We start from the raw sequence: 27,616 nt of genomic DNA on the forward strand, positions 1-27,616 counted from the left end.
ACTACTCTCTCTGGGCTGGTGTCCTGGAAATTATTTTACAGAGTTACACTTCATATAAGGAAATCAGTCAATTGAAATAAATTCGTTATGTCCTAATCTTTGGATTTCACATGACTGGTAAGGAGCACAGAAATACTACTCATTTTCATCAGCTGGCCGGGTGGCTGGTCTCAGACGCTGGCTGGCGTGGTTACATGTGGTCTGCGGTTGTGAGGCAGGTTGGACATACAGCCAAATTCTCTAAAATCACGAAAGTGGCTTATGGTAGAGAAATAACAGAAATAACATTACATTCTCTGGCAACAGCTCTGGTGGACAATCCTGCAGTCAGCATGTCAATTACACGCTCCCTCAACTGGAGACATCTGTGGCACTGACATAACTGCACATTTTAGTGGTCTTTTATCACCCCCAGCACAAGGTGCACCTGTGTAATGATCATGTTATTTAATCAACTTCTTGATATGCCACACCTGTCAGATGGATTGATTTCCTTAGCAAAGGAGAAATGCTCATGAACAGGGATGTAAACAAACATGTGCACAATTCGAGCTAAGTAAGCTTTTTGTGCATATGGAACATTTGAGATCCTTTGTTTCAGCTCATGAAACCAACACTTTATATGTTGCGTTTATATGTTTGTTCAGTATAGATGGGTTGCTAGCTAGTTGACTAATTGAGGAGGATAGCAGTGAGGAAAGAACAGACCGTGCTCTCTCTCAGTTGGTTGAGAACAACAAAACCTGCAAATGTTTCTTTCTTTTTTTTTCTGTCCTGGCCAGATGAAATGGCCTGGTCATATAAAGCTTAGATTGCTGATACTACGTATTGGCCAGTGAGATGCTTTGAAGCCACCAGTCGGCCATATTGGCACCCCCCAGTAGGAGCAGTCCTCCATAGGAATGGATGGAATTCTATAGTATTTCAATTAAGTGTTTCAAGGACAAAATTACATATATTTAAGTATTTTTGTTGTAGTAGGGACAGTAGCATTAATAATCTAAAATTATCCTTTAGGAAAATGTTTTTACATGTTTTCTATTTTTTGTTTTACGAACATGCAATGTGTAATATAATATATAAAACGAATGTAAGACATTAATGAATTAATTTCTATAGCTTCCAAAAATATTTTTTACAATAGGTGTACCAAGATGGAGGCACTGTGGCTTCAACACAATGGTGAGGGTGTTCCAAGATGGAGGCACAGTGGCTTCAACACAATGGTGAGGGAGTACAAAGATGGAGGCACTGTGGCTTCAACACAATGGTGAGGGTGTTTCAAGATGGAGGCACAGTGTCTTCAACACAATGGTGAGGGAGTACAAAGATGGAGGCACAGTGGCTTCAACACAATGGTGAGGGAGTACAAAGATGGAGGCACAGTGGCTTCAACACAATGGTGAGGTAGTACCAAGATGGAGGCACAGTGGCTTCAACACAGAGCCCCCTATGGAGCCATTTCAGTGCCAAAAGAAACTGCATTTGAATTCAATATTTTTGAATTTGGATATTGAATTTGAATGTAATAGTTTGGAAATGCACACATTTTCTAATTTAAATCATAAATTTAACTTGTATTTCATGGTTTGAAATTGAATTAATATTGCATTCAGTTTAAATGTCTAATTACATTTTGAAATTCAATAATTATTCTGTTTCAATACGTAAATATTACATGCATTGTTTGTATCGAGTTTCCAAACTATAATTTCAAGTTTCTCAGTGTCATTTATTTTCTTCCACTGAAATTGTCTCTAGCGTTTGAACCGTTCGCCTATACGATGTTATTTACATTTAAGTCATTTAGCAGACGCTCTTATCCAGAGCGATCCCATTTCTGAAAGCTAAGACTCTCTTAGCCTTCTGTTCCCCTCTATAGACACGTTATAATGGAGTGTGAATAGCCCTGTCATAGCCCTGTCATAGCCCTGTCATAGCCCTGTCATAGCCCTGTCATAGCCCTGTCATAGCCCTGTCATAGCCCTGTCATAGCCCTGTCATAGCCCTGTCATAGCCCTGTCATAGCCCTGTCATAGCCCCATAACACTCCCTAATTAATCTTGATCTTGTGATTGACTGCGTGTGAACCAGGTACCCTTTGACCTCAATAGAGACAGAATCATCGCCTTGGCTTTAGCTCAGTAGGCTAACCGTCTTAACCCAGTCAGTCAGTCACATTACCCCTTTTTTTTAATGAGTACTCTTGCAAGAGACTTGTCTAACTAACACGTCTTCAGGTGTCCGCCAAGTATCTCATCACACAAGCGTGGGGTCACCAAACCGCACTATTTTCTATTTTGATGACTAACCTTGCTAGATCTTGAAGGGATTAGTGTAGCAGATGAAATCTGTTACTCGCTAAGTAAGCAGCATGTCGTCCTTTAGCTTCCAGATCTCATCCCTACAGGTTATAGTCAATATCTGTTGCATACAGACTAAAGCTGTGCCCTATAGAAAAAGAGTGTGAAAACACACACTCCTCAGTCCTATAGCTCAGTGACATCATGTCGGTACACATCAAATCACCGTTTGTTATACTGACCCGTGTGGGGGTAGAGCTCCTCACATAAGTCATCACGGTCTCTATTCCATGGTCAGTGGGTCTTTATTCCAACAGTCTTTATTCCATGGTCATTGGGTCTTTATTCCAACAGTCTTTATTCCATGGTCATTGGGTCTTTATTCCAACAGTCTTTATTCCATGGTCTATGGGTCTTTATTCCAACAGTCTTTATTCCATGGTCATTGGGTCTTTATTCCAACAGTCTTTATTCCATGGTCATTGGGTCTTTATTCCAACAGTCTTTATTCCATGGTCATTGGGTCTTTATTCCAACAGTCTTTATTCCATGGTCATTGGGTCTTTATTCCAACAGTCTTTATTCCATGGTCATTGGGTCTTTATTCCAACAGTCTTTATTCCATGGTCATTGGGTCTTTATTCCAACAGTCTTTATTCCATGGTCATTGGGTCTTTATTCCAACAGTCTTTATTCCATGGTCTATGGGTCTTTATTCCATGGTCTTTATTCCGTGGTCAGTTGTAACTTTTGATTGCTTTCGGGAAAGGTCTACTGGTGTGCATTAATTTGGTCAGTGCGTCCACACACATCATTGTTAATCTGATCATTGTATATTTACATAACGAGCACCAAGCTGCTCGTTATGGTGCTCACGTGCCTCCATCGTTACGTGTATCAGCGCATAAATAATGACACTCACCTGGACTCCATCACCTCCTTGATTACCTGCCCTATGTCACTCCCTTTGGTTCCTTCCCTATATATGTCACTCCCTTTGGTTCCTTCCCTATATATGCCGCTCCCTCTGGTTCCTGCCCTATATATGCCGCTCCCTCTGGTTCCTGCCCTATATATGCCGCTCCCTTTGGTTCCTGCCCTATATATGCCGCTCCCTTTGGTTCCTGCCCTATATATGCCGCTCCCTTTGGTTCCTGCCCTATATATGCCGCTCCCTTTGGTTCCTGCCCTATATATGCCGCTCCCTTTGGTTCCTGCCCTATATATGCCGCTCCCTTTGGTTCCTGCCCTATATATGCCGCTCCCTTTGGTTCCTGCCCTATATATGCCGCTCCCTTTGGTTCCTGCCCTATATATGCCGCTCCCTCTGGTTCCTGCCCTATATATGCCGCTCCCTTTGGTTCCTGCCCTATATGCCGCTCCCTTTGGTTCCTGCCCTATATATGCCGCTCCCTTTGGTTCCTGCCCTATATATGCCGCTCCCTTTGGTTCCTGCCCTATATATGCCGCTCCCTTTGGTTCCTGCCCTATATATGCCGCTCCCTTTGGTTCCCTTGTGGATAAAGGACTGGGGTGGTGGAATATATTTCTCCCAAACTATTCTGTCTAGGTATAGCAGATCCTCCTTATTGTATGGGACCCTTTTTTTTAAATGTGCTTTTAGACGCCATGCAATTCCGTGCTCGTCTTTAAAACAAAATAATTTTAGGTCGGGTTTATGTGAACAAAGGAAATAGGGGGACTAACAGTTAGACAGCAATAAAAACTGAACCATAGAGGCAACGAATAAGTTAGAGGAGAAACAACAAGAAATGGAGGAATTTATTCAAGAAAGATCATGTGTAATATAAAATAATATATTTTTTAAATAAAGTGAACTGGATAGAATGAGTCACCCGTGATTCACCGAACAATTTTTTGAAAGAGGAAGCGAAGTGCTTGTAAGCATATGTTTACGTTTCAGTCTCTATCTCCACTAACCAAAGTTAATTGTAAGGATTTGTGTTCTATTTAATCATGTAAAATTAACATCTGTACAGAGACTCATGTGAAGGTCAAATTACAGAGGAGGAACTTCTTGATGCAATTAAAGCCTTTAAGTCTGGGAAAATTCCAGGCCTGGAGTTTAGTATACTACCACTGGTGTGCCATCCAGGCCTGGAATTTTCCCAGATGGATGGCATTCCAGTGGTAGTATACTAAACTCCAGGCCTGGATGGCATACCAGTGGTTGTACGGTATACTAAACTCCAGGCCTGGATGGCAGACCAGTGGTTGTACGGTATACTAAACTCCAGGCCTGGATGGCAGACCAGTGGTAGTATACTAAACTCCAGGCCTGGATGGCAGACCAGTGGTAGTATACTAAACTCCAGGCCTGGATGGCAGACAAGTGGTTGTACGGTATACTAAACTCCAGGCCTGGATGGCAGACCAGTGGTTGTACGGTATACTAAACTCCAGGCCTGGATGGCAGACCAGTGGTTGTACGGTATACTAAACTCCAGGCCTGGATGGCAGACCAGTGGTTGTACGGTATACTAAACTCCAGGCCTGGATGGCAGACCAGTGGTAGTACGGTATACTAAACTCCAGGCCTGGATGGCAGACCAGTGGTTGTACGGTATACTAAACTCCAGGCCTGGATGGCAGACCAGTGGTAGTACACAAAACAATTTTTTTTTTATACTCAGAGGGCCATTATTAACATGTTAACCACTCCTATGTAAATGGTAGATTATCAGATACTCAGCAAGAAGGCCTGATTTGAATTATTACTGAAACCGGATCCAAGAAGTAAATATAAAGATCCAGTCCATTTACACAATCGGTGGCCCTTTACAGTTGTGTTGTGATGCAAAAATTCTAGCAACATGCTTAGCGCATATCATTTAAAAGATTTTGTCCGATATTATTCATTCTGATCACCTTTTTTTATTTTTTTTACGTGGACTAGACATTTTAGATAAGTCAAGTACTGGACACAATAGAAAACTATGAAAAATCAGGAGTGCTAAGCTTGTAGAGTCAAACCGAAGAAGACTCAATGCTGCCAAAGGTGCTTCAACAAAGTACTGAGTAAAGGGTCTAAATACTTATGTAAATTTCATTTTTTTATATAGATATTTATTATATTATATATTAAATTATATATATTATATTTAATATATATATATAGTTTTTTTTTTTTTTTTTTACGTTTTTGCTTTTGTCATTGTTGTATTGTGTTCAGATTGATGAGGGGGGGGTCTATTTAATCTATTTTAGAATAAGGCTGTAACGTAACAAAATGTGAAGGGGGTCTGAATACTTCCCGAATGCCCTTACACAACAGCTAGTAATATTTATAGCAAAATACAGTGGTGAGTATACTAGGCGTTCTATAGTCGACCTCTTGCAGATTTGTTTGTCCTGGAAAGACCATGAAGACTGATCGTGAGGACGTGTAACCATACAATAAACCATGTGCTACTAAAGCTGGTGTTATCAGCAGCCGGGTTAGCCTGTACACAGTAGCCAACATTTGACTACTTTGTCCCTATCAATACACACTCAAACAAGGCACTATATCCCCCCCCCATGTCAATAAATTATGCGTACTGACTGACCTTCACACACAATACTCACATCCAACAGACACCAGTCAGTCACCCACACCATCATCCCCTCATACGAATACCTCCTTTTCTCCAATTCAAGCCTTACATGAACCAATCAGATTCCACGCCCAGAAATAATACAGAAACGACGACAGCAGAAGTTGCAGTTGAGTTGTTGAACCCACCCAACAGAACACTTGACTATGCGTAGTTCCAGTGTGTGGTCCTGTGTAGCTCAGTTGGTAGAGCATGGCGCTTGTAACGCCAGGGTAGTGGGTTCGATCCCCGGGACCACCCATACGTAGAATGTATGCACACATGACTGTAAGTCGCTTTGGATAAAAGCGTCTGCTAAATGGCATATATTATTATATTATTATATTATTATTATTATTATTATATTATTATTATTATTTATTTGCTCGCCAGGTGAGGTGATCGAGAGGTGACTTGCATTAGTTCCTGGTGCTGAGCTAGCTAACGGTTACAGTGCCTTCAGACTTCTTGACTTCCTGTAAATGTGTTTACAGCCTCAATTTTTTAAAAAGGAAGACTTTTTTTTTTCTCCCTCAACCGTCTACAAACAATACCCCATAATGATAGTGAAAATGTGTTTTTAGACATTTTAGGACTTTTTTTATTGCCAATGAAATATCTCATAAGTATATATATCTCATATGAGATATTTCATTGGCAATAAAAAAAAGTCCTAAAAAAAAATGTCTTCCTTTTTTAAAATTGAGGCTGTAAACACATTTACAGGAAGTCAAGAATTCTGAAGGCACTGTAACCGTTAGCTAGCTAACCAACGACTATTTAGAGTCCGCTCTCATCAATATCCGCAGCGGCATCAACGTCAAGCTCAGCACCAGGAACTAATGCAAGTCACCTCTCGATCACCTCACCTGGCGAGCAAATAAATACACTGGAATACATTGACCCCTGGGTCAATACTTTGTAAAATAACTTTTGTTAACGATTACAACTTTGAGTCTTTCTGGGTAAGTCTGTAAGAGCTTTCCACTCTGAATTGTGCAACATTTGCCCGTCAAATGCTCAAAAGCTCTGTCAAATTTAGTTGTTGATCATTGCTGGACAGTCATTTTCAAGTCGATTTTAAGTCAACTGTTACTCAGCCACTCGGGAACATTCACTGTCTTCATGCTAAGCAACTCCACTGTAGATGTGGCCTTGTGTTTTAGTGCGTCTGATGGAAAGCAGACTGAACCAGCTTTTCCTCTAGGATTTTGCCTGTGCTTAGCTTCATTCCATTTCTTTTAATCCTGGGAAAAACTCCCCAGTCCTTAACGATTACAAGCATACCCATAACATGGTGCAGCCACCACAATGCTTGAAAATATGGAGTGTGGTACTCTGTAATGTGTTGTATGTTTGGGGCAAATCAAATACAACTTTTTTTGCAGTATTACTTTAGTTCCTTGTTGTGGAATATTTGTATTGGATACAGGCTTCCTTTTCACTCTGTAAATTAGGTTCAGTTTGTGGAGTAACTATACAATGTAGTTGATCCATCCTCAGTTTTCTCCAATCACAACCCATTAAATTCTATAACTTTTTTAAAAGTCAACATTTGCTTCATGGTGAAATCCCTGAGAAGTTTCCTTCCTCTCTGGCAACTCGGTTATCTTTGTTAGTGACTGGGTGTATTGATACACCATCCAAAGTGTAATTAAATACTTCAGTTCAATGTCTGCTTTTTTTTTCCTTTTCTTTTTTTACACAAATACCAATAGGTAGAGTTGGAGTTTATTTGTTAGGAATTGGAAAACTTCCCTGGTCTTTGTGGTTGTCTGTTTTTTGAAATTCACTGCGCCACTGTGGGACTTTACATATAATTGGATGTGTGGGGTACAGAGATGACATGGTCATTCAAAAATCATATTAAACATGTAAAATTACAGTGGTGTTATTACAGGCAGAGTTTGTTCTTTTGCCCATCTTAATCTTTTCTTTTTTTTATTGGCCAGTCTGAGATGGGCTTTTCTTTGCAACTCTGCCTAGAAGACCAGCATCCCGGAGTCGCCTCTTCACTGTTTACATTGAAACTGGTGTTTTGTGGGTACTATTTAATGAAGCTGTCAGTTGAGGACTTGTGAGGCGTCCGTTTCTCAAACTAGACGCTAATCTACTTGTCCTCTTGCTCAGTTGTGCACGGGGGGCCTCCCACTCCTCTTTCTATTCTGGTTAGGGCCAGTTTGCGCTGTTCTGTGAAGGGAGTAGTACACAGCATTGTACGAGATCTTTAGTTTCTTGGCAATTTCTCAGAACAAGAATAGACTGACCAAGTTTCTGGCCATTTTTGAGCCTGTGATCGAACCCACAAATGCTGATGCTTCAGATACTCAACTAGTCTAAAGAAGGCCAGTTTTATTGCTTCTTTAATCAGGACAACAGTTTTCAGCTGTGCTAACATAATTGCAAAAGGGTTTTCTAATGATCAATTAGCCTTATAATTATAAAAGCTTGGATTAGGCCCCTGTTAGGAACAAATATATACAGGCAGTTAGGGAAGTAAAGTGAAGGCTAGCTTTTTCAAACAAATTTGCATCCTGTAGCACAAACTCGAAAAAGTTCTGGGACATTGTAAAGTCCATGTAGAATAAGGGCACCTCCTCTCAGCTGCCCACTGCACTGAGGCTAGGAAACACCGTCACCACCGATAAATCCACAATAATTTAGCATTTCAATAAGCATTTTTCTACAGCTGGCCATGCTTTCCACCTGGCTACCCCTACCCCGATCAACAGCCCTGCACCCCTCCACAGCAACTTTCCCAAACCTCCATTTCTCCTTCTCCCAAATCCAGATAGCTGATGTTCTGAAAGAGTTGCAAAATCTGGACCCCTACATATCAGCTGGGCTAGACAATCTGGACCCTCTCTTTCTAAAACTGTCTGCCGAAATTGTTGCAACCCCTATTTACCAGCCTGTTCTACCTCTTTCGTTTCGTCTGAGATCCCCCAAAGATTGTAAAGCTGCCGCGGTCATCCCCCTCTTCAAAGGGGGAGACACTCCAGACCCAAACTGCTACAGACCTCTATCTATCCTACATTGCCATTCAAAGGTCTTCGAAAGCCAAGTGAACAAACAGATCACCGACCATTTAGAATCCCACCGTACCTTCTCAGCTATGCAATCTGGTTTCAGAGCTGGTCACGGGTGCACCTCAGCCACGCTCAAGGTCCTAAACAACATCATAACCGCCATCGATAAAAGATTGTACTGTGCAGCTGTATTCATCGACCTGGCCAAGGCTTTCGACCTTGTCAATTCTTATCGGCAGACTCAACAGCCTTGGTTTCCTTACCTGGTTCACCAACTACTTCTCAGATAGAGAGTTCAGTGTGTCAAATCGGTGGGCCTGATGTCCGGACCTCTGTCGGTCTCTATGGGGGTGCCACAGGGTTAAATTCTCAGGCGACTCTTTTCTCTGCAGACATCAATGATGTCGCTCTTGCTGCTGGTAATTCTCTGATACACCTCTACGCAGACGACACCATTCTGTATACTTCTGGCCCTTCTTTGGATAATGTGTTAACTAACCTCCAGACGAGCTTCAATGCCACACAACACTCCTTCCGTGGCCTCCAACTGCTCTTAAATGCAAGTAAAACAAAATGTATGCTCTTCAGCTGATCGTTGCCCGCACCTGCTCGCCCATCCAGCATCACTACTCAGGACGGTTCTGACTTAGAATATGGGGACAATTAGAAATACCTAGGTGTCTGGTTAGACTGTAAACTCTCCTTCCAGACTCTTTAAGCATCTCCAATCCAAAATTATATCTAGAATCGGCTTTCCATTTCGCAACAAGCATCCTTCGCTCATGCTGCCAAACACACCCTTGTAAAACTGACTATCCTACCAATCCTTGACTTCTTCGATGTCATTTGCAAAATAGCCTCCAACACTCTACTCAACAAATTGGATGCATTCTATCACAGTGCCATCTGTTTTGTCACCAAAACCCCATATACTACCCACCACTGCGACCTGTATTCTGGCCCTCGCTTCATATTCGTCGCCAAACCCATTGGCTCATGGTCATCTATAAGTCTTTGCTAGGTAAAGCCCCGCCTTATCTCAGATCACTGGTCACCATAGCTGCACCCACCCGTAGCACACGCTCCAGCAGGTATATCTCATTGGTCACCCCCAAAGCCAATTCCTCCTTTGGCCGCCTTTCCTTCAATGTTCTCTGCTGCCAATGACTGGAACGAATTGCAATAATCACTGAAGTTGGAGACTCATATCACCCCCACTAACTTTAAGCATCAACTGTCAGAGCAGCTCACAGATCACTGCACCTGTACATAGCCCATCTTTAAATAGCCCATCCAACTCCCTCATCCCCATATTGTTAATTTTTTTTTACTTTTGTTCCTTTGCACCCCAGTATCTCTACTTGCACATTTAAGTCCCAGACGTGCTCAATGAGATTGAGATCCGGGCTCTTCGCTGGCCATGGCAGAACACTGACATTCCTGTCTTGCAGCAAATCTCACACAGAATGAGCAGTATGGCTGGTGGCATTGTCATGCTGGAGGGGTACCACATGAGGGAGGAGGATGTCTTCCCTGTAACGCACAACGTTGAGATTGCCTTACAACAGGCCTACAAGCCCTCAGTCCAGCCTCTCTGAGCCTATTGAGGACCTGCCTTACTACAACAGGCCTACAAGCCCTCAGTCCAGCCTCTCTCAGCCTATTGAGGATCTGCCTTACTACAACAGGCCTACAAGCCCTCAGTTCAGCCTCTCTCAGCCTATTGAGGACCTGCCTTGTAAGTCGCTCTGGATAAGAGCGTCTGCTAAATGACTTAAATGTAAATGTAACAGACCTACAAGCCCTCAGTCCAGCCTCTCTCAGCCGACTGAGGACCTGCCTTACAACAGGCCTACAATCCCTCAGTCCAGCATCTCTGAGCCTATTGTGGACCTGCCTTACAACAGGCCTACAAGCCCTCAGTCCAGCCTCTCTGAGCCTATTGTGGACCTGCCTTACAACAGGTCTACAAGCCCTCAGTCCAGCCTCTCTCAGCCTATTGTGGACCTGCCTTACAACAGGCCTACAAGCCCTCAGTCCAGCCTCTCTGAGCCTTTTGTGGACAGTCTGAGCACTGATGGAGGGATTGTGGGTTCCTGGTGTAACTAGGGCAGTTGTTGTTATCCTGTACCTGTCCCGCAGGTGTGATGTTCAGATGTAGCCATCCTGTGCAGGTGTTGTTACACGTGGCCTGCCACTGCGAGGACGATCAGCTGTCCGTCCTGTCTCCCTGTAGCGCTGTCTTCGGCGTATCACAGTACGGGCAGTGCAATTTATTGCCCCGGCCAGGCCACATCTGCAGTCTTCATGCCTCCTTGCAACATGCCTGTTCACGCAGATGAGCAGGGACCCTGGGCATCTTTCTTTTGAGTGATTTTCAGAGTCAGTAGAAAGTCCTCTTTAGTGTCCTAAGTTTTCAGAACTGTGACCTTAGTTGCCTACTGTCTGTAAGCTGTTAGTGTCTAAATGACCGTTCCACAGGTGCATGTTCATGAATTGTTGATGGTTCATTGAACAAGCATGGGAAACAGTGTTTTAAACCCTTTACAATGAAGATCTGTGAAGTTATTTGGATTTTCACGAATTGTCTTTTGAAAAACAGGGTCCTGAAAAGGGGCTGTTTTCTTTTTTTTGCTGAGTTTGTGTGTGTTTATATATGAAACCATTAGACTTTGACATTATGGGTTTATTGTGTGTAAGCCATCGACACAATCTCAATGTAATTCGTTTTAAATTCAGGCTATAACACAACAAAATGTGGGAAAGGTCCAGGGGTGTGAATACTTTCTGAAGGCTCTGTGTGGTTGGCTACAGCAGAAGACTCATTTCTGGTTTGTGTATGAAGTGTAATTCTCTTCAAATTGTTTCCCCCTCTTCCCTTTCTGCAGGCTCCCAGCTAAATACACAACTAGAAGGTTGGTTGTCTCAAGCACAATCCACGATCAGCCCCGCTAGAGCCATCATAGCACCGTAAGCTCCACTGCTGCTTATAATATCAAGGCCTCATCTTGGTCATCAAGAGTCACTCCTAAATATGATTTGATAAGGGTTTATGAATTACTAAAATGTGTACTTGTTGCTGGCGGAAGTGGAGGTGTCATGTTTTGTGTTGTTGTAATGGTGTCTGGCCTGCCATGATGTCATTTCCTCCTAACAGACATCTGTGTTTGTTGTAATGGTGTCTGGCCTGCCATGATGTCATTTCCTCCTAACAGACATCTGTGTTTGTTGTAATGGTGTCTGGCCTGCCATGATGTCATTTCCTCCTAACAGACATCTGTGTTTGTTGTAATGGTGTCTGGCCTGCCATGATGTCATTTCCTCCTAACAGACATCTGTGTTTGTTGTAATGGTGTCTGGCCTGCCATGATGTCATTTCCTCCTAACAGACATCTGTGTTTGTTGTAATGGTGTCTGGCCTGCCATGATGTCATTTCCTCCTAACAGACATTTGTGTTTTCAGGCATGCTGGATATTCCTAACAGACTGTCATAACAGACATGTTTCATCTTGCCATGTCATTTCCTTAACAGACATCTGGTGTCTGGCCTGCCATGATGTCATTTCCTCCTAACAGACATCTGTGTTTGTTGTAATGGTGTCTGGCCTGCCATGATGTCATTTGCTTGTGCTGCGCACGCCTACAAACAAATAGACCCTTCTGTCACGTAAGTCATTTACCACGTCTCGTTTAGTTACGGTAAAAATGTCCAGGGGACTTTCTAAACGTAACAGCTTTTGTCAGTAACCAAATTAATTTCCGTGTAAAGTATAATAATATTATATCGAAATTTAGATGTTTTAAAATGTAAATGTATTGTTTTTTTTCTTTTTTCGTTTCTACATTTTCCCTCCTTATCAAACCTTAGATCTGCCTGCCCTGTTTCACCCTGAAGGAACTATCTGCCCCTTAGTTACCTCAGACAGAGAGTAGTTAGCAGTATTGGCCTAGCCTCTGTCACAGCCTCACCTTGGAACGACGTGAGCGCAGCCTGCTGGGCCGAGGCTACTAATCACTGGGTCCACTGAGCTGCTATGCTAATGTGAGACAGGGAGGTAAAGGTGACAGAGTGAGGTGACGGACTGCTCTCTTCCCCCTGTAGTCGCAGGGTGTTCATCTTGGGTCCGTCTCACCATGTTCCTCTGTCCCGCTGTGCCCTGTCCTCTGCTGAGGTTTATAAAACACCTCTCTACGATCTCAGGATCGACCAGAATGGTAGGTACATACATGCATACATGCATACATGCATACATGCATACATGCATACATGCATACATGCATACATACATACATACATACATACATACATACATACATACATACATACATACATACATACATACGCATTCATTTTAAACGGTGAAGCTTGACACGTGTGTGTGGGGGGGGGGGGGGGGGGCGTAAAATGTCCTCAGGCGACCCAACCATCTGACTGACTCTGCCAAACAAGCTGCAGTGTGTCTAGTAGGTCCGGGGTATGTATTGGGATCGCGGTCCGGGGTATGTATTGGGATCGCGGCCCGGGGTATGTATTGGGATCGCGGCCCGGGGTATGTATTGGGATCGCGGCCCGGGGTATGTATTGGGATCGCGGCCCGGGGTATGTATTGGGATCGCGGCCCGGGGTATGTATTGGGATCGCGGCCCGGGGTATGTATTGGGATCGCGGCCCGGGGTATGTATTGGGATCGCGGCCCGGGGTATGTATTGTATTGGGATCACGGCCCGGGGTATGTATTGTATTGGGATCGCGGCCCGGGGTATGTATTGTATTGGGATCGCGGCCCGGGGTATGTATTGTATTGGGATCGCGGCCCGGGGTATGTATTGTATTGGGATCGCGGCCCGGGGTATGTATTGTATTGGGATCGCGGCCCGGGGTATGTATTGTATTGGGATCGCGGCCCGGGTATGTATGTATTGGGATCGCGGCCCGGGGTATGTATTGTGGTTTTGGGATCGCGGCCCGGGGTATGTATTGTGGTTTTGGGATCGCGGCCCGGGGTATGTATTGTATTGGGATCGCGGCCCGGGGTATTGTATTGGGATCGCGGCCCGGGTACAGCGGGAAAATTACGTTCCAAAAGTTACTGTAGTTCATTTTAGTCTAAGAAAATACAAAGTGTTGGTATTCCTGATTTTGAAGATACGATTACTCATCAACAACACTGAAATAATGTGCCATTATGCATGTGTATAGGTTGTAAAGTTTTTCTTACAACGACAAAAAGATGTACACTTGTGACTCTCGTAAAGGGGTCTGTACCATGCTACTTCTCACATCCCACTCTCCAGGGTAATGTTAAGTACCTCTCTGTACCCCATTGAGGTCCATCCATCTGTAGTAAGCCCAACACTGGGTGAATTGGCCAATTACATGACAACTTCCACTTTAGCTTTCTTCCATAGAGCAGCTACTTCCTGTTTGCTGAAATGGATGGGAGAGGGAAGTTCGTAACGTGGCTCGAGCACTTTAACGAGATACAGAAACTCCTATTCTTCTCACCCACTGAGAATGGGCGCATATCTGCGGCTATAAACATAGCTATCGATCTTGTAATTTCTTTGGCCTGGTCAGAATTGGCTGTGCAAGGGCTGCTTGATTGCAGGTGGGAGACGCTGTGTCGGTTTTGTGTTTACGTCTTGCTCCTGTAGAAGGATACTGGGGGTGATGTCGGCCCAAATGTGTCGGCGTGTTGGAGGTGTCGACAGCTGGCTATTCTGGTTGAGCGTGGCGACATACTGTTAAACTTTTTATCCACAACTTTCTGTCCATCGCCGTTGTAATCTACTGGGAACCCAAAATGTTCCCAAACTGGAGATTTAAAAAGATGGAGGAGAATCCTCCTGGTTTAACAACCCGACCACTCACCATGGTACAGAACTACATCCCGGCTGCACCTCACAAAAAGACCGTTTGAAATGTACCAGTTTTTAAGATTTGATTACAACGACTGTGTCAGCTCTAGATATTTTAACGGAATAGCCTTATGCTTATATGCACACTACCGTTCAAAAGTTTGGGGTCACTTAGAAATGTCCTTGTTTTTGAAAGAAAAGCACGAGAAAAAAAATGGTCAATTCTTTTAAATAACATAAAATTGATCAGACCAGCATCCGAGTTGTCTCCACTATTGACATTGAGACTGGTGTTTTTCAGGTACTATTTAATGAAGTTGCCAGTTGAGGACTTGTGAGGCATCTGTTTCTCAAACTAGACACACTAATCTACTTGTCCTCTGGCTCAGTTGTGCACTGGGGCCTCCCACTCCTCTTTCTATTCTGCTTAGAGCCAGTTTGCTCTGTTCTGTGAAGGGAGTAGGACACAGTGTTGTATGAGATCTTCTGTTTCTTGGCAATAACCTTCATTTCTCAGAACAAGAATAGACTGAAGAGTTTCTGGACATTTTGAGCCTGTAATTGAACCCACAAATGCGGATGCTCCAGATACTCAACTAGTCTAAGGAAGGCCAGTTTTATTGCTTCTTTAATCAGCACAAAAGTTTGCAGCTGTGCTAACATAATTGCAAAAGGGTTTTCTAATGATCAATTAGCCTTTTAAAATTATAAACTTGTAATAGCTAATGCAACGTGTCATTGGAACACAGGAGTGATGGTTGCTGATAATGGCCCTCTGTACGCCTATGTAGATATTCCATAGAAAATTGTCAGTTTCCAGCTACAATAGTCATTCACAACATTAACAATGTCTACACTGTATTTCTGATCAGTGTAGTCGTGGCCTACGAGGCAGCGTAGCCCTCGGGCCTAGTGTTTTCCTTTTTATGTTTTAATTTGTGTTCACGGTGCGGACTGAACCCAGGTCCGCACTGGTTACACCCCTAGTGTCTAAACGAATGACTCGTTGTAATATGCTAATTCAAACCTCACATGGCCAGTAATAATGAATATGTGTATATTGAACCCTCACCTCCCTCTAGTCTATGTTGACCTCCTGTATATTGAATCCTCACCTCCCTCTCGTCTATGCTGACCTCCTGTATATTGAACCCTCACCTCCCTCTAGTCTATGCTGACCTCCTGTATATTGAACCCTCACCTCCCTCTAGTCTATGCTGACCTCTGGAAGACTGGGATGTTTGAGAGGATGAGTCTTCAGACAGACGAGGAGGAGCACAGCATTGAAATGCATCTGCCTTACACTGCTAAAGCCATGGAGAGGTAAGACAGACTAACACACTGCAGCTATAAAATAAAAAGGACCTGTCAAATGTCTGCTTCAATAATCACTAAGCCATCCATCAGTCGAGAGTACAGTAACATAGGACTGAGAGGCTCTACAGACCTAGCCTGTCTGCCTGGTGGTGGTGGGAGCCAGCAGGGATTCATGACTGGTTTGTCTTGGCATTTCACAGTTCCAGGATGGTTTGAGTCTTTACTATGGCGTATGATTGGTTGTTTACTAAAGAAGTAAGGCCTGCATGCTCAATTAATAGGCCCGCTATATGAACACACACACACCTTTTATCAGGAATACACAACATGGCCAAAAGTATGTGGACACACCTTCAAATTAGTTGATTTTTCATCCACAAATGTTGCTGACTGGTGTATAAAATCGGGGCACACAGCCATGCAATCTCCATAGACAAACATTGACAGTAGAATGTCCCTTCCTGAAGAGCTCAGTGACTTTCAACCTGGCACCGTCATGGGATGCCACCTTCCCAACAAGTCAGTTCGTCAAATGTCTGCCCTGCTCGAGCTGCCCTGGTCAGCTGTAAGTGCTGATATTGTGAAGTGGAGACGTCTAGGAGCATCAACGGCTCACAAAAACGGACCGCTCCTAGCACATAGAAATGGTCTGTCCTCGGTTGCAACACTCCACTACCGAGTTCCAAACTGCCTCTGGAAGCAACGTCAGCACAAGAACTGTTCGTTTGGGAGCTTATTGAAATGGGTTTCCACCATCAGCTGCACACAAGGCTAAGATCACCATGAGCAATGCCAAGCGTCGGCTGGAGTCGTGTAAAGATCGCCGCCATTAGACTCTGGAGCAGTGGAAACGCATTCTCTGGATAGCTTCACCATCTGGCAGTCTGACGGACAAATCTTGGTTTGGCGGATGCCAGGAGAACGCTCCCTGCCCCAATGCATAGCACCCACTATAAAGTTTGGTGGAGAATAAATACTGGTTCTGGCTAGGCCCTTTAGTTTCAGTGAAGGGAAATCTTAACACCACAGCTTAAAATGACATTCTAGATGATTCTGTGCTTCTAACTTTGTGGCAGCATTTTGGGGAAGGCCATTTCCTGTTCCAGCATGACAATGCCCAACGTGCACAAAGCGTGGTCCATGCAGAAATGGTTTGTCAGGATCGGTGTGGAAAAACTTGTCAGAGCTCTGTGCAGAACAGTCCTCAAACCCATCAAACACCCTTGGGATGAATTGGAGCCTCCGACTGTGAGCCAGGCCTAATCGCCCAACATCAGACCTCACTAATGTTCTTGACTAACTCCATATTAATATCTCTCTCATCACTCAATGCCTCAGTTTACCTCTAATGTACTCACATCCTACCATACCTTTTGTCTGTACATTATGCCTTGAATCTATACTATCGATCCCAGAAACCTGCTCCTTTTACTCTCTGTTCCGAACCTACTAGACGACCAGTTCTTATAGCCTTTATCCGTACCCTTATCCTACTCCTCCTCTGTTCCTCTGGTGATGGAGAGGTTAATCCAGGCCCTGCAGTGCCTAGCTCCACCCCTATTCCCCAGCCGCTCTCATTCGTTGACTTCTGTAACTGTGAAAGCCCTGGTTTCATGCATGTTGACATCAGAAGCCTCCTCCCTAACTTTTTGTTTTATTCACTGCTTTACCACACTGCCAACCCTGATGTCTTAGCCGTGTCTGAATCCTGGCTCAGGAAGACCACCAAAAACCCTGAAATTTCCATCCCGAACTATAACATTTTCTGACAAGATAGAACTGCCAAAGGGGGTGGAGTTAGCCTGCAGAGTTATGTCTACTATCCAGGTCTGTACCAAAACAATTTGAGCTTCTACTTTTAAAAATCCACCTTTCCAGAAACATGTCTCTCACCGTTGCCGCTTGCTATAGACCACCCTCTGCCCCCAGCTGTGCTCTGGACACGATATGTGAATTGATTGCCCCCCATCTATCTTCAGAGCTCGTGTTGTTAGGCGATCTAAATTGGGACATGCTTAATACCCCAGCCATCCTACAATCTAAGCTTGATGCCCTCAATCTCACACAAATTATCAACGAACCTACCAGATACCTCCCCAAAGACTTAAACACGGGCACCCTCCATAGATATCATCCTAACCAACATGCCCTCCAAATACACCTTTGCTGTTTTCAACAGGATCTCAGCGATCACTGCCTCATTGCCTGCATCCGTTATGGGTCTGCGGTCGAACGACCACCCCTCTTCACTGTTAAATGCTCCATTAAAAACTTCAGCGAGCAGCCTTTTCTAATTGACCTGGCCAGGGTATCCTGGAATGACATTGACCTCATCCCGTCAGTAGAGGATGCCTGGTTATTCTTTAAAAGTGCCTTCCTTACCATCTTAAATAAGCATGCTCCATTCCAAAAAATTAGAACTAGGAATAGATATAGTCCTTGGTTCACCCCAGACCTCACTGGCCTTAACCAGCACAAAAACATCCTGTGGCTTTCTGCATTTGCATCGAATAGCCCCTGTGATATGCAACTTTTCAGGGAAGTTGGGAACCAATATACACAGTCAGTTAGGAAAGCCAAGACTAGCTTTTTCAAACATAAATGTGCTAACTCAAAAAAGTTTTGGGACATTGTAAAGTCCATGGAGAATAAGAGCACCTCCTCCCAGCTGCCCACTGCACTGAGGCTAGGAAACACTGTCACCACCGATAAATCCACTATAATTGAGAATTTCATTTAACATTTTTCTACGGCTGGCCATGCTTTCCACCTGGCTACCCCTACCCCGGTCAACTGCCCGGCACCTCCCACAGCAACTTGCCCAAACCTCCCCCACTTCTCCTTCACCCAAATCCAGATAGCTGATGTTCTGAAAGAGCTGCAAAATCTGGACTCCTACAAATCAGCCGGGCTAGACAATCTGGACCCTTTCTTTCTAAAATGATCTGCCCGAAATTGTTGCAACCTCAATTACTAACCTGTTCAACCTCTTTCGTATCGTCTGAGATCCCCAAAGATTGGAAAGCAGCTTCGATCATCCCCTTCTTCAAAGGGGAGACACTCTAGACCCAAAATGATTTTGGAATGAAATGTTCAATGAGCATGTGTCCACATACTTCTGATCATGTCGTGAGAATCTACAGAAATAAGACAGATCCTTCTTCTGTTTCCTGTTTGAGTGTTTAATTAGGTGGGTTTAATTAGCACACCTTTTAATTAGGTGGGTTTAATTAGCACACCTTTTAATTAGGTGGGTTTAATTGGCACACCTTTTAATTAGGTGGGTTTAATTGGCACACTTTTTAATTAGGTGGGTTTAATTGGCACACTTTTTAATTAGGTGGGTTTAATTGGCACACTTTTTAATTAGGTGGGTTTAATTGGCACACACTTAATTAGGTGGGTTTAATTGGCACACACTTAATTAGGTGGGTTTAATTGGCACACACTTAATTAGGTGGGTTTAATTGGCACACACTTAATTAGGTGGGTTTAATTGGCACACACTTAATTAGGTGGGTTTAATTGGCACACACTTAATTAGGTGGGTTTAAGGTGGGTTTAATTAGGTGGGTTTAATTGGCACACACTTAATTAGGTGGGTTTAATTGGCACACACTTAATTAGGTGGGTTTAATTGGCACACACTTAATTAGGTGGGTTTAATTGGCACACACTTAATTAGGTGGGTTTAATTGGCACACACTTAATTAGGTGGGTTTAATTGGCACACACTTAATTAGGTGGGTTTAATTGGCACACACTTAATTAGGTGGGTTTAATTGGCACACACTTAATTAGGTGGGTTTAATTGGCACACACTTAATTAGGTGGGTTTAATTGGCACACACTTAATTAGGTGGGTTTAATTGGCACACACTTAATTAGGTGGGTTTAATTGGCACACACTTAATTAGGTGGGTTTAATTGGCACACACTTAATTAGGTGGGTTTAATTGGCACACACTTAAATTAGGTGGGTTTAATTGGCACACACTTAATTAGGTGGGTTTAATTGGCACACACTTAATTAATTGGCACACACTTAATTAGGTGGGTTTAATTGGCACACACTTAATTAGGTGGGTTTAATTGGCACACACTTAATTAGGTGGGTTTAATTGGCACACACTTAATTAGGTGGGTTTAATTGGCACACACTTAATTAGGTGGGTTTAATTGGCACACACTTAATTAGGTGGGTTTAATTGGCACACACTTAATTAGGTGGGTTTAATTGGCACACACTTAATTAGGTGGGTTTAATTGGCACACACTTAATTAGGTGGGTTTAATTGGCACACACTTAATTAGGTGGGTTTAATTGGCACACACTTAATTAGGTGGGTTTAATTGGCACACACTTAATTAGGAGGGTTTAATTGGCACACACTGTTTAATTAGGTGGGTTTAATTGGCACACACTGTTTAATTAGGTGGGTTTAATACAGATACCTTCGGTTGGTTTACATGTGTTCAGTCCCTGTAACAGCTTCTACCATCTCGGTCAGGTAACTGCCCAGTGCACCACGCCCATACAGACTTGTAATGTATTGTCTCCGTTTCCTACTGCAGTCATAAAGATGAGCTCAGCATTGTCCCGGTGCTGGTTGGAGCCCTCAGTGAGTCTAAAGAACAGGATTATGGGAAACTGCTCAGCAGGTATCTGGCTGATCCCTCCAACTTGTTCATCATCTCCTCTGACTTCTGCCACTGGGGTAGGTACTGAACAGGACTGGTAGAGATCAATATATTATACCCTGTTCACCCTGCTGAGTTGCGCTAGTCTGGTTATACATCCATTCATCGAAGTTGCTGGAACCGTGCTGGAAAGACCATGTGAAAGAAAAGTCAGCACAGTTTGGTTCAGGACAAGTGGAAATGAAAAGCCAGCACAGTTTAGTTCAGGACAAGTGATTTGAAAAGCCAGCACAGTTTGGTTCAGGACAAGTGGAAATGAAAAGCCAGCACAGTTTAGTTCAGGACAAGTGATTTGAAAAGCCAGCACAGTTTGGTTCAGGACAAGTGGAAATGAAAAGCCAGCACAGTTTAGTTCAGGACAAGTGATTTGAAAAGCCAGCACAGTTTGGTTCAGGACAAGAGAGAAGAAAAGCCAGCACAGTTTGGTTCGGGACAAGTTATATGAAAAGCCAGCACAGTTTGGTTCGGGACAAGTTATATGAAAAGCCAGCACAGTTTGGTTTGGGACAAGTGAGAAGAAAAGCCAGCACAGTTTGGTTCAGGACAAGTGAGAAGAAAAGCCAGCACAGTTTGGTTCGGGACAAGTCAGAAGAAAAGCCAGCACAGTTTGGTTCAGGACAAGTGAGAAGTAAAGCCAGCACAGTTTGGTTCGGGACAAGTGAGAAGAAAAGCCAGCACAGTTTGGTTCGGGACAAGTGAGAAGTAAAGCCAGCACAGTTTGGTTCAGGACAAGTGAGAAGAAAAGCCAGCACAGTTTGGTTCGGGACAAGTGAGAAGTAAAGCCAGCACAGTTTGGTTCAGGACAAGTTATATGAAAAGCCAACACAGTTTGAGACAATCTTGTGAAAGGGGTTCTAAATATAGAACAATGGTTCTGTCTCCTTGAAAAACCCTCTCCTTCACGGTTGGGCCTGACTTAATATATTTACCTCCTTCCCACAGGCCAACGGTTCCGCTACACGTACTATGACGAGGCTCAAGGAGAGATCCACAGATCCATTGAACACCTTGATAAAATGGTTAACACATTTTGATATTCAGTTCCTACCAAGTTGTAACATGAAACCCCTCAGCTCCTTGCATGTATAAAATTGAGACATCACCACCTCTCTCCACGGTTAGGGTTATATAGTTAACCGTATCAGACTGGGTTCTAAACCCCTCTCTCTTGTCTCTCCAGTGTTAGGGTTATATAGTTAACCGTATCAGACTGGGTTCTAAACCCCTCTCTTGTCTCTCCAGGGTTAGGGTTATATAGTTAACTGTATCAGACTGGGTTCTAAACCCCTCTCTCTTGTCTCTCCAGGGTTAGGGTTATATAGTTAACTGTATCAGACTGGGTTCTAAACCCCTCTCTCTTGTCTCTCCAGGGTTAGGGTTATATAGTTAACCGTATCAGACTGGGTTCTAAACCCCTCTCTCTTGTCTCTCCACGGTTAGGGTTATATAGTTAACCGTATCAGACTGGGTTCTAAACCCCTCTCTCTTGTCTCTCCACGGTTAGGGTTATATAGTTAACCGTATCAGACTGGGTTCTAAACCCCTCTCTCGTCTCTCCAGTGTTAGGGTTATATAGTTAACTGTATCAGACTGGGTTCTAAACCCCTCTCTCTTGTCTCTCCAGGGTTAGGGTTATATAGTTAACTGTATCAGACTGGGTTCTAAACCCCTCTCTCTTGTCTCTCCAGGGTTAGGGTTATATAGTTAACTGTATCAGACTGGGTTCTAAACCCCTCTCTCTTGTCTCTCCAGGGTTAGGGTTATATAGTTAACCGTATCAGACTGGGTTCTAAACCCCTCTCTCTTGTCTCTCCACGGTTAGGGTTATATAGTTAACCGTATCAGACTGGGTTCTAAACCCCTCTCTCTTGTCTCTCCACGGTTAGGGTTATATAGTTAACTGTATCAGACTGGGTTCTAAACCCCTCTCTCTTGTCTCTCCAGGGTTAGGGTTATATAGTTAACTGTATCAGACTGGGTTCTAAACCCCTCTCTCTTGTCTCTCCAGGGTTAGGGTTATATAGTTAACTGTATCAGACTGGGTTCTAAACCCCTCTCTCTTGTCTCTCCAGGGTTAGGGTTATATAGTTAACTGTATCAGACTGGGTTCTAAACCCCTCTCTCTTGTCTCTCCAGGGTTAGGGTTATATAGTTAACTGTATCAGACTGGGTTCTAAACCCCTCTCTCTTGTCTCTCCAGGGTTAGGGTTATATAGTTAACTGTATCAGACTGGTTCTAAACCCCTCTCTCCCCTCTCAGGGTTAGGGTTATATAGTTAACTGTTAGGGTTTTCAGACTGGGTTCTAAACCCCTCTTGTCTCTCCAGGGTATGGGCATTATAGAAACACTGGACCCCATGTCCTTCACCAACTACTTGAAGAAATACCACAACACCATCTGTGGCCGTCATCCCATTGGAGTGCTGCTAAATGTGAGTCATAACAAGTACAACAGCTAGCATATGGGTACAACAGCTAGCATATGGGTACAACAGCTAGCATACGGGTACAACAGCGAGCATACGGGTACAACAGCGAGCATACGGGTACAACAGCGAGCATACGGGTACAACAGCGAGCATACGGGTACAACAGCGAGCATACGGGTACAACAGCGAGCATACGGGTACAACAGCGAGCATACGGGTACAACAGCGAGCATACGGGTACAACAGCGAGCATATCAGTATAGCCTCAGTCGTACGATAATCTGACATCTACAGTACACCTTCTGTTAGTTAAACAGGTCTTCTTGCACAAAGGATGCCCGTCTGACTGCTCCCGTGTCACGTGATGCCCGTCTGACTGCTCCCGTGTCACGTGATGCCCGTCTGACTGCTCCCGTGTCACGTGATGCCCGTCTGACTGCTCCCGTGTCACGTGATGCCCGTCTGACTGCTCCCGTGTCACGTGATGCCCGTCTGACTGCTCCCGTGTCACGTGATGCCCGTCTGACTGCTCCCGTGTCACGTGATGCCCGTCTGACTGCTCCCGTGTCACGTGATGCCCGTCTGACTGCTCCCGTGTCACGTGATGCCCGTCTGACTGCTCCCGTGTCACGTGATGCCCGTCTGACTGCTCCCGTGTCACGTGATGCCCGTCTGACTGCTCCTGTGTCACGTGATGCCCGTCTTGACTGCTCCCGTGTCACGTGATGCCCGTCTTGACTGCTCCCGTGTCACGTGATGCCCGTCTTACTTACTTGATTGATTGTGTTTTCCAGGCAGTGTCTGAGCTGAGGAAGAGTGGAACAGAGATGAACTTCTCCTTCCTGGACTATGCCCAGTCTTCCCAGTGCAGGAACTGGCAGGACAGCTCTGTTAGCTACGCAGCCGGGGCCCTCATTGTACATTGATGTGGTCCCAAATGGCACCCTATTACCTATATAGTGCACTTCTTTTGACCAGGGCTCATGGTAGCCTTGTCCGAGCCGGAATGGCCCGTAGGTCAGGAGCCCATCTCCTGTTTCTGTAGCGGCGAGGCAGCTTGATATACAAGTACAAACCCTGGACAGGACGCTAGTCTATCGCAGGGTCCATAGGACTCTGGTCAAAAGTAGTGCACTATTTAGGGAATAGGGTGCCACTGCAGCTCTACACCACCCAAACTTCTATCGCCATAACGATGATCTGGACTAGCCAATGAGGAGAGATATTATATTCACAGCACCCCCTACCTGCCTCCCCTCTCCGCAGTTGTGAGTCGGAGAGTTTTTCTTTGTCTTAAAACTTTTGCTTGAAGTGCGGTTGCAGTTTTTGAGATTGACGGGAAGGAGTGTTATTTTGGCATGGAGCAGGGATGGTGGGGTAAGGGGAGGCTAAGGGTGGTGGTGTATTTGGGGCTCGTTTTGGGGGTCTTGTAGGGGGTTAGGGGGGTTAAGGAGGGGGTCTTGTAGGGGGTTAAGGAGGGGGTTAAGGAGGGGGTCTTGTAGGGGGTTAAGGAGGGGGTTGTAGGGGTTAAGGAGGAGGGGTATTGGGCGTCTTGTAGGGGGTTAAGGAGGGTGTATTTGGGGCTGTTGTAGGGCACTCGTCTTGTTCCATATGACCCTGGTTTCCCGAATGAGAAAAGTACAATTAATATTACAATTTTAAATAATGTATAAGCATTAATTAATCTATACATTTGCTCTCTTTGCAAACCTGTGGTCGTGTAATCTGATTTACAGACCTGTGCTCATGTAATCTGATTTACAGACCTGTGCTCATGTAATCTGATTTACAGACCTGTGCTCATGTAATCTGATTTACAGACCTGTGCTCATGTAATCTGATTTACAGACCTGTGCTCATGTAATCTGATTTACAGACCTGTGCTCATGTAATCTGATTTAAAGACCTGTGCTCATGTAATCTGATTTAAAGACCTGTGCTCATGTAATCTGATTTAAAGACCTGCGCTCATGTAATCTGATTTAAAGACCTGCGCTCATGTAATCTGATTTAAAGACCTGCGCTCATGTAATCTGATTTAAAGACCTGTGCTCATGTAATCCTACTGCAAATGGAAAAGTGATCCCTGATGATAAGGAAATAAATGTTGACTGACTGCTTAACAAGGTATTATAATGTCTTAGTAGTTATACCCTCCTTTGAGTCACAAATAGCACCCTATGCCCTATGTAGTGCACTACTTTTGACCAGTCTCCTTAGGGTGCAGTTTGGGACATACTGAGAATAGAATCCTAGGTGGCCACTACCTTCTACCATTGTTTAACATATTAAGGCCGCACAAAATATGTGTCCCGAATCGCACCCTATAGCTTATCTCGTGCACTTCCCTATTGGAGCTTTAGTTCAGGATGGGAGGATCAGGTTACTGCCCTATAGGGTCCTGGTCTGAAGTCGTGCCCTATAAAGGGATCAGGGTGCCATGTGGAATATAGATAACCAGTTCACTAACTGACCCTCTGCTGTAAAATACCAACAAAAAAAAAAGTTTTATTTTTTATTAGATATATATATATAGTATGTTTGCTTTTTAATTTGAGACTGTTTACCTCTTGACATGTAGGTCTGCTCTCACCTAGTGCCCAGAAATATATCTCCTAATATGCCCTATAGTCCACAGTAGAGTATATGATCTGTTCTGATCTCTTGTCTGAGATGGTATCTCCTGTTGTCCCCCTCTACCTATTTTTGAGATGGTATCGCCTGTTGTCCCCCTCTACCTATTTCTGAGATGGTATCGCCTGTTGTCCCCCTCTACCTATTTCTGAGATGGTATCGCCTGTTGTCCCCCTCTACCTATTTCTGAGATGGTATCGCCTGTTGTCCCCCTCTACCTATTTCTGAGATGGTATCGCCTGTTGTCCCCCTCTACCTATTTCTGAGATGGTATCGCCTGTTGTCCCCCTCTACCTTTGTCTGAGATGGTATCGCCTGTTGTCCCCCTCTACCTTTGTCTGAGATGGTATCGCCTGTTGACCCCCTCTACCTTTGTCTGAGCCTGTTGTCCCCCTCTACATCTTTCTGAGATGGTATCGCCTGTTGTCCCCCTCTACCTTTGTCTGAGATGGTATCGCCTGTTGTCCCCCTCTACCTTTGTCTGAGATGGTATCGCCTGTTGACCCCCTCTACCTTTGTCTGAGCCTGTTGTCCCCCTCTACATCTTTCTGAGATGGTATCGCCTGTTATCTCCTTACTTCTGCAGGGGAGAAGTGTATTCAGTCAGTCAGTACCAATTCTCTCCCCACCCCTTCTCCTGGCTAACACCTTGCAGATCTACCAACATTGAATGTATAAGGCCAAATGAAAATGCTAGGGAGTGAATTGGAACTGGCCCTCTGTTCGGGAGGGCCCTCAATTTACTGTCCCTGTTCGGGAGGGCCCTCAATTTACTGTCCCTGTTCGGGAGGGCCCTAACACCTGTCCCAGATCTACCAACATTGAATGTATAAGGCCAAATGAAAATGCTAGGGAGTGAATTGGAACTGGCCCTCTGTTCGGGAGGGCCCTCAATTTACTGTCCCTGTTCGGGAGGGCCCTCAATTTACTGTCCCTGTTCGGGAGGGCCCTCAATTTACTGTCCCTGTTCGGGAGGGCCCTCAATTTACTGTCCCTGTTCCCTACTGTCCCTGTTCGGGAGGGCCCTCAATTTACTGTCCCTGTTCGGGAGGGCCCTCAATTTACTGTCCCTGTTCGGGAGGGCCCTCAATTTACTGTCCCTGTTCGGGAGGGCCCTCAATTTACTGTCCCTGTTCGGGAGGGCCTTCAATTTACTGTCCCTGTTCGGGAGGGCCCTCAATTTACTGTCCCTGTTCGGGAGGATAGATTTTTCTTTTTCTCTCTATGTTTAATTATTGTTTTTTCTTTTTGTGTTCTGTTGCGTAGAGAGAATGCACGTTACTCCACAGATTCACATTAAACCTCCATTAATAAATATATTGAAGTAAATCTCCCCAGAAGGAGTTATTTAATCTCAGGTTAAACTGATTTAAAGCATCTCTAAGACAATATGTAGGTAGGATTCATGTTACCAAAAAAAAAGTAAAATTGATTGAAAATCTAAAGTTTTGTCTGTTTCTTAAAGCATTTATCATGCTTGTTCATTGTCAACTTTATAAAATGTTTTCTCTAAATTAGAGTAATTCAGCAATACTGAAACCAGGATTCAATCCCATCGCGCTGTCAGCTATTCGCCTTTTAAAGGAGATGTTTCAGCGTCGTGCACGAGACCACGTTCTCGGTAAACCTTGCATATGTCAGCCGTGGTATATCAGACTGTATACTGCTGTATGACAACATTTATTTTTACAGCTCTAACTACGTTGGTAACCAGTTTATAATAGCAATATATAGTATTTACAATTAA

General features: G+C 44.2%; 1 protein-coding gene and 1 long non-coding RNA gene across 2 annotated transcripts in view; both read left to right on the forward strand.

The window, feature by feature from the left end:
- memo1 (mediator of cell motility 1) overlaps positions 1–24,662 on the forward strand; it is a 29,975-nt gene extending 5,313 nt beyond the window's left edge. Inside the window, exons 2-10 of the mRNA XM_046368428.1 lie at positions 11,817–11,898; positions 12,392–12,409; positions 12,519–12,596; positions 13,032–13,144; positions 16,000–16,111; positions 20,681–20,823; positions 21,749–21,825; positions 23,134–23,238; positions 24,030–24,662. Coding sequence (XP_046224384.1) covers positions 11,817–11,898; positions 12,392–12,409; positions 12,519–12,596; positions 13,032–13,144; positions 16,000–16,111; positions 20,681–20,823; positions 21,749–21,825; positions 23,134–23,238; positions 24,030–24,161 — 860 coding nt within the window. The 3' untranslated portion in view covers positions 24,162–24,662. The remainder of the gene's footprint in view (positions 1–11,816; positions 11,899–12,391; positions 12,410–12,518; positions 12,597–13,031; positions 13,145–15,999; positions 16,112–20,680; positions 20,824–21,748; positions 21,826–23,133; positions 23,239–24,029) is intronic.
- On the forward strand, positions 19,481–20,674 carry LOC124048048. The gene is made up of 3 exons (XR_006841173.1): positions 19,481–19,504; positions 19,675–20,051; positions 20,159–20,674. It is a non-coding gene; the product is annotated as an uncharacterized LOC124048048 (long non-coding RNA).
- Positions 24,663–27,616: the final 2,954 nt, after the last annotated feature.

The sequence above is a fragment of the Oncorhynchus gorbuscha genome, linkage group LG11, assembly GCF_021184085.1.
Source record: "Oncorhynchus gorbuscha isolate QuinsamMale2020 ecotype Even-year linkage group LG11, OgorEven_v1.0, whole genome shotgun sequence".
Lineage (NCBI taxonomy): Eukaryota > Metazoa > Chordata > Actinopteri > Salmoniformes > Salmonidae > Oncorhynchus > Oncorhynchus gorbuscha.